Source organism: Portunus trituberculatus, chromosome 43 (assembly GCF_017591435.1).
Source record: "Portunus trituberculatus isolate SZX2019 chromosome 43, ASM1759143v1, whole genome shotgun sequence".
Classification (NCBI taxonomy): Eukaryota; Metazoa; Arthropoda; class Malacostraca; order Decapoda; family Portunidae; genus Portunus; species Portunus trituberculatus.
Window position 1 is genome coordinate 24,386,690 of NC_059297.1, and position 7,500 is coordinate 24,394,189.

The following is a 7,500-nucleotide window of genomic DNA, read 5'->3' on the forward strand; positions in this document are numbered from 1 at the left end:
TTTGGACTTGTGTATGGTGTCACCCGTAGGTGGTGTCTGGGCTTGTGTGTACATCACCGGATGTGCTGTACACATCATATATTGCAGTAGTAGTAGGCCAGGGATGTCAGTCTAACAGGTGTTAGTAAGCACTTATTGTAGTAGAATAGTATAGTTATATAATATATCGCGCGCGTTGTTCCGGTCTGTGAGTTATCACAGTCTGTGGACAAGGCGGGTGGAGAGGCATTAATACTTCATACAGAAGTGGGTGGAATTGTCCTTGTGGACGGTTTCTCTAGGGGGTATTAAGGCCTCGCCCTGTTACACATAACATCTACCATTTATAAATTCTACTTGGTTGGGTACAGGAGGAGAAGGAGTTGCTGAGGAGATTCCCTTACAGTGGGGGAAATTATACACTGTTGGCGACCTTGAAAGAACCTGAGGGTTACGTCGGCTGTGAGTTATAGTAGTATCCCATCACTGTACTGCGTGATACGGGAGCACAGCAGTCAGTGTGCCGAAATGTCACTGGGTAGGAAGGTGACATCTAGCAAGGCAGTGTTGTGTCGTGGACTTAACACTGTGGAGGAGTTCGTGACAGCTGAGGTGACGCTGTCATGTCCTCTTGTCACTGCTACGGCGCAGGTAGCAGTGGCAGACGAACTGCCAGTCGCTGGAGTGGACTTCCTGCTTGGGAATGATTTGGCTGGTGGTCATGTATGGATCCCAACCTCTGAGGAGGATGAGGTTGCTGAAGAGTCTGGGCCAGTGGTGCAAGACTCTGTAAATGTTGTTACCCGCTCTCAGGCCCGCTGGGCTGAGAGAGAGCCTGTTACTACCCAGGAGGTTGCTAGCAGCCAGGTGGGATTGACTCCAGATGGGAGTAACAGTGCTGATGTGGTGGAGCCAGTGTTGGGCTCACCATTGAGTTCTGGTGTAGAGGCTGACGGTGACGGCGTAGAGTCACTTGTTAATGCACCGGACTCGGCTTTGGGAGTTGTTGCTGAGAGTGAGGACGGAGTGTTGGGTGTAGCTGAGTTGTTTGATGGTTATCCTCACTCTGCAGAGCACTCCGGAGGAGCACTCGTGCTGAGTCGCTTCCTGGTGTGGAGGCTGAGGGCTCTGATGTTCAGCACAGGCCCCAGCATGATAAGTCAGGCAGTTTGTTGGAAGTTGGCGCCCAGGGTGGGAGACTTCCAGTTCTGCGGGGAGTTGGAGTTTCTCCCCTGTGGAGCATCGTGGAGGCAGGGAGCGAGCTGTTCCCTTGCCTGGTGACTGCCTGGCTGGTGGTGATGATCCTTCTGAGGACTCACCGGATCACATGGCAGGAGCGGAGCAGCCTGGGCCAGCTCTCCGTCCTCGATGCCGTGTGGGACGTAGGGTTGCAGCGTTGCCTCAACCCCATGACCCTATAGTCCCCCTTTCTCTTACCCAGCTAGAGCCTGCAGAGCTCATTCGTAGGCAGCAGGAGGACCCGGCGTTGGCCTCCTTCTTTGCTCGAGTGGGTGAGGGAAGTGAGGAGTTGGAGGGCAGGGAGGAGTTTGTTTTGCATCAAGGGGTGTTGTGTCGTAGATGGCAGGAGAGTGACGGTGGTGAGTTATTGCAAGTAGTTGTGCCGCAGAAGCTGCGTGAGGCACTTGTGCTGTTGGCACATGAGGGGCCCATGGCTGGACACCTGGGCATCCGAAAGACCGTCGCTCGCCTGCGTCGCAATTTTGGTGGCCCAGCATGTCTGGAGAAGTAGCCACGATTCTTAAGTGCTGCCACACTTGTCAAGTGGTGGGCAAGCCTAATCAGACACCCCCTGTGGCGCCACTCCACCCTATCCCTGCTGTTGATCCTCCCTTCACGAGGGTTTTGATTGATATAGTAGGTCCTCTGCCTACTACCAGGGCTGGTCACAAGTATTTGTTGACCATAATGGATGTTACCACGCGGTATCCTGAAGCAATTCCCCCTGAGAAGCACTCACTCTAAGGTGGTGCTGAAGGCTTTGTTAACCTTCTTTACACACTTTGGATTGCCAGCAGAGCTGCAGTCCGATCAGGGGACCAACTTTACTTCAAAGTTGTTTAAGGATACGATGACTGCGTGGGGGATCAAGCATATTGTGTCCAGTGCTTATCATCCACAGTCTCAGGGAGCCCTGGAGAGACATCATCAAACTCTCAAAACCATGCTCAAGAGTTTCTGCATGGAGAGAGATAAGGATTGGGACGAGGGTGTCCCCTTTGTCTTATTTGCGGTGAGAGAAGCGCCCACTGAGTCCTTGGGTTTCTCACCCAATCAGCTAGTGTTTGGACACCGAGTGCGTGGACCGCTCGACGTAGTTCGGGAGGCTTGGTGTCAGCCGTCGCCTGAGCGCCCTGTCTCACTGCTTAAGAGCATTATGAGCAGTCGAGAGAGATTAGCCAAGGCATTAGAGGTGGCGCAGGCCCACCTGTGTAAGGCCCAGCAGAGTATGAAGGGGTATTATGACCGAAGGGCCGAGTATCGGAGTTTTGCCCTGGAGATGAAGTGCTTGTGCTGTTACCACTTCAGGGCCAGCCGCTTGCTGCCCGCTATAGTGGCCCCTATATTATAGAGAAGAAGGTAGGTGACCTCGACTACCTGGTGGTCACTCCTGACCGGCGCAAGAGGGCTCAGCTGTGTCACGTTAACATGCTGAAGCCCTATTTTCGTTCTACTAGCCAGAAGGGCTCTTTTAGTTCTGCCGTGCAAGAGGCATCTTCAGTTTTATTTTTCTGCCGGGAGGGAGAGGCTCCAGAAGTTATTGGGCCTGAACCTGTTGTTCCTACAGGGCAGTGGGAACGGAATAGCCTCCATCTCTTGAAAGAGAAGGTTGAACATTTAGGGATCAGCAATATGAGTTGCTTCGGCGGCTGAGAAAGTACTCTTCAGTGTTTAGCAGTGTCCCGGGCAGGACACAGTTGATAGAACACGATATTGATGTTGGGGACGCAGAGCCTGTCAAACTGCCCCCTACCGAGTAAATCCTATGAAGCAAGCACTGGTGGAGAAGGAGTTGGAGTACATGCTTGAGCATGGGCTCATTACTCGGACTTACAGTCAATGGAGTTCCCCAGTCACCCTGCAGCCTAAGCCTGATGGCAAGGTCAGGTTTTGTATTGACTTCAGGCGGGTTAATGCTCTAACAAAAGTAGACACTTATCCCTTGCCCCGTGTAGATGACTCTGTGGACCGAATCGGGTCAGCTACTTTTATCACCAAAGTGGACCTTGTCAAGGGTACTGGCAGGTCCCATTGACGGAGCGGGCTAAGGAGATAGCGAGTTTTGTGGCCAACGGCGCTGTCTATCAGTGCCAAGTGATGCCTTATGGGCTGCGAAATGCCCCAGCCACATTTCAGCGTCTCATGGACCGAGTTACTGATGGTCTGACTCACTGTGTCGTATACATTGATGACGTGGTCATCTATGACACAACATGGGCTGAGCATCTGACTAATGTAGAAGCCCTCTTTGCACGACTCCAGGAAGCGGGATTAGTTGTCAACTTGGAGAAGTGTGAATTTGTACAAGCTCGGGTGCAATACCTGGGTTACCGAGTGGGCCATGGCTACATCACTCCTCCTGAAGCCAAAGTAGAAGCGATTAGGCGGTTCCCGCACCGACCTGTCGCCGTGCCTTGCAGAGATTCTTAGGAGTGGTAGGTTACTACCGTCGTTTTGTACCGGGGTATTCGACCCTCCTGGCACCTCTTACAGATCTCTTGCAGAAGGGTAAGAAGTGGGTCTGGAGTGAAGACTGTGAGAGCGCCTTCCACCGAGTTAAGACCATTTTATGCGAGATGCCAGTGCTCCAGGCCCCTGACTTCAGAAGAAGTTTTGCTCTCGCAGTAGATGCCAGTCAGGTGGGAGTAGGCGCAGTTTTATTGCAGCCTGATGACCAGGGTGTTAACCACCCTGTGTGTTATTTTTCGAAAAGTTTACTCCCGCCCAGAAGAACTATTCAGTCATTGAGCAAGAGCTGCTTGCCATTTTGTTAGCCTTGCAGCATTTTGAAATTTACATCTCCGCTTATGGGCCCCAAGTAGTCATCTATTCAGATCATAGTCCCCTTCAGTTCTTAGAAAAGTTTAAATTTAAAAATCAGCGTTTAACTCGCTGGAGTCTTCTACTCCAGGAGTACAATATCATTGTCAGACATATAAAAGGAGCAGACAACGTTGTAGCTGATTGTCTGTCCCGGGGCCATTCCCTTTAATCAGTTCCGTGCCTTTTAAAAAATTTTGTAAATGTTTTGTTTCCAAAATTTTTTCTTTTAAGGGAGGGCGTGTGATGGGCACCGTCTTAATCCCCTTTAATTTATTATATTATTATATGTGAAGCCTATGGCCACCCATCGCGGGCCCCTCGGGCTGTTCTGCTGAGCAGACAACCCCCCTCCTTCTTCTCGCTTCTCGTTGCAAGCGGGAGTCAGTACAGAGGTAGCCTTCAGCGGAGATAGACACGCACTCTCGTCGGTCTGGCACAGTGTTAAGGAGATTCGTGTTGCTGGGCTTCTCTTGTTACTCGCTAGTCATTGGTCTGGGAGTTGTGCCCTCCTGTTGAGTAGCTGGCTTGCTACTGGGTAGACCGTGGCTGTGTAGGACAACGGGCTTGTTGTCCTAAGGAGTGTGGCCGGTTGGGCTACATTTCCTGTTGTGCGTTCGTCCACTCGTGGTGTGGCGACGCAGAGAGACACGTTATTGTCTCGTCCTGTTTGTCGTTGTGGTGGCTGTGGTCACCAGTGTGTTTGGTGGGCGGCTGTGTGCCCCACCATCTGTTGTGTAGTATCAGTAGTATACTGTGTATAGTAACCAGCCAGTCTTCAGCGGAGGTAGACACGCACGCTCTTGGTTTCTGGCACAGGGTGGAGACACGTGTTGCTGGGCTGTTCTTGTTACTCGCTAGTCATTGGTCTGGGAGTTGTGCCCTCCTGTTGAGTAGCTGGCTTGCTACTGGGTAGACCGTGGCTGTGTAGGACAACGGGCTTGTTGTCCTGAGGAAAGTGTAGCCGGTTGGGGCTGCATTTCCTGTTGTGCGTTCGTCCACTCAGGTGTGGCGACGCGGAGGGACACGTTATTGTTTCGTCCCGTTGTTGCTGTTGGTGGCTGTGGTCACCAGAGTGTTTTTGTTGGGTGGCTGTGTGCCCCCCCATCTTTTGTATAGTTTCAGTAGTAAACTGTATTGTAGTGGTAGTAGCCACACACACTATTGAATGCTGAGAGGCTTCATGTCGGCCAGTAGTGCGTAGTTGTCCGTCAGACTTGTCTGCGACGAGTATTTGGACTCGTGTATGGTGGTGTCACCCGTAGGTGGTGTCTGGGCTTGTGTGTACATCACCGGATGTGCTGTACACATCATATATTGCAGTAGTAGTAGGCCAGGGATGTCAGTCTAACAGGTGTTAGTAAGCACTTGTTGTAGTAGGATAGTATAGTTATATAATATACCGCGCGTTGTTCCGGTCTGTGAGTTATCACAGTCTGTGGACAAGGCGGGTGGAGAGGCATTAATACTTCATAGAGAAGTGGGTGGAATTGTCCTTGTGGGCGGTTTCTCTAGGGGGTATTAAGGCCTCGCCCTGTTACACATAACATCTACCATTTATAAATTCTACTTGGTTGGGTACAGGAGGAGAAGGAGTTGCTGAGGAGATTCCCTTACAGTGGGGGAAATTATACACTGTTGGCGACCTTGAAAGAACCTGAGGGTTACGTCGGCTGTGAGTTATAGTAGTGGGGACTCTGTGGAGTGTTTTATAATCCCCACTGTTATGACCGTAACAAAGTTGGCGATTTTGCCAGTATAACAGTCTAGTGAGCTGTAGCAGCTAACCGCAGCCGGGTGACGACTGACGTACATAACAATATATATATATATATATATATATATATATATATATATATATATATATATATATATATATATATATATCACTCACTTTTACTTCCATGCTTACAAATTTAACTATATCATACATAAATGCTAGAAATCCAATTATTTTTCTTCCTTGCAAAGCTCTCTATCTTCTCACTTTTCCAACCTTCAATTACCTTGAACATCTATCCAACTCTCCTTTCCTTCCTTAATTTACTTTTCTTTCCTCCTCCATTCATTTTACCTTCTGCCTACTTTTTTTCTATATATTTCTCTTTCCTTCCCTCTCTCTCTCTCCCACCCTACCTCAATGTTGTAGACAAAGGGATGGTGGTTGAGATGCTTGAGTTGCATTATCACTGGCTTATCAGGCTTGTTATTGTCAAAGTCCAGTCCACGACTCGCTTCAAAGTCTCGAGTGCTCCAGCCAGTGATCAGCTGGTTCTTCTGACTCTGGCATTCTACAGCCACTGACACCACCTCAACTGATGAGAGGGACAGCTATTGGGGTAGAGGAGCAGAATAAGTGAAAGGGGTAGAAAAAAAAATTAACAATAAATGGAAATGGATTAGGATACAAGTACAGTTATGAAATGGAAGAAGAGATGAAAGAAAGTAGAAGGAATAGTAGAACAAGAGCTTTAATATAAACTTAAAAAAAAAAAAAATGTAGGAAAAATATTGAGTGTGAACCAAAGGTAAGAAGAGGCTGAAAGCAAAAAGGAAGAAATAGAAAATGCACAATAGGCATGCAAAAATAAGCCTTAAACAAAATTCTGCTGAATAATGGTTTCATTTTTAATGTTCTCATAATTTAGGACTGCCTTATCAAAAATATATAGGTGTCTGATATTTCAAAACAATTTGCTGCATTTACAAATATGCTAGTTGATTATAATGTCTTTAACAATAAAGGGCCATAAATTTTTGTTATTGACAATGATTAGTGTGTGTGTTGATGGGTGTGAGACATTGAGTATGGACCACATAGTTGTCCTTACTTCCTCAGCTGTGTATGGTGGCTGAGTGAGCTTGTACTGCTGGAAAATGTCATCAATGTACTTGTGCCAACGGTAGAACACAGGGTCCCTCATGGCTGTGCCTGTTTCTGACATAACTCCAAGGTTCTCCTGAAAGGGAATCATGTGATGAGACAATGATAAAGATAATGAGAACAAAAAAGGGAATATTATAAAGTATAATAAATGAAAAGCAGTGGAGGATTCAGAGAGAGAGAGAGAGAGAGAGAGAGAGAGAGAGAGAGAGAGAGAGAGAGAGAGAGAGAGAGAGAGAGAGAGAGAGAGAGAGAGAGAGAGAGGAGGAGAGGAGAGGAGAGGAGAGGAGAGGAGAGGAGAGGAGAGGAGAGGAGAGGAGAGGAGAGGAGAGAGAGAGAATAAGCAATGTATAGAAAGCTGAAAGTCAACCCCTTACTAGTTTTTTCTTAAACATTAAAGTTGTTTTCTTTTCATTTGAGGCATGTTTAACCACCTATGGTCTCATGGTGAACAATATTTTTGGTGTGCAAAGAGCTCTCTTAAGTAACTGAACAAAAATATGAAAATCAGCTTATCTTTTTTCTTATTCAATGACTAACCTGATGAAAATAATCTGGGTCATGGACAGCTGCAATGA

General features: G+C 48.0%; 1 protein-coding gene across 8 annotated transcripts in view; it reads right to left on the reverse strand.

Annotated features, from left to right (window-relative positions):
- The window catches only part of LOC123518229 (phenoloxidase 3-like), a 57,060-nt gene that overhangs the window by 7,314 nt on the left and 42,246 nt on the right, over window positions 1-7,500 (reverse strand). For all 8 annotated transcript variants that reach the window (XM_045278949.1, XM_045278942.1, XM_045278945.1 and 5 more), the window contains 3 exons: window positions 7,463-7,500; window positions 6,870-6,998; window positions 6,175-6,369 (listed from right to left, as the gene is read on the reverse strand). The exon at window positions 7,463-7,500 is cut by the window's right edge and continues 148 nt beyond it. In XM_045278949.1, coding sequence (XP_045134884.1) covers window positions 6,175-6,369; window positions 6,870-6,998; window positions 7,463-7,500 — 362 coding nt within the window. The remainder of the gene's footprint in view (window positions 1-6,174; window positions 6,370-6,869; window positions 6,999-7,462) is intronic.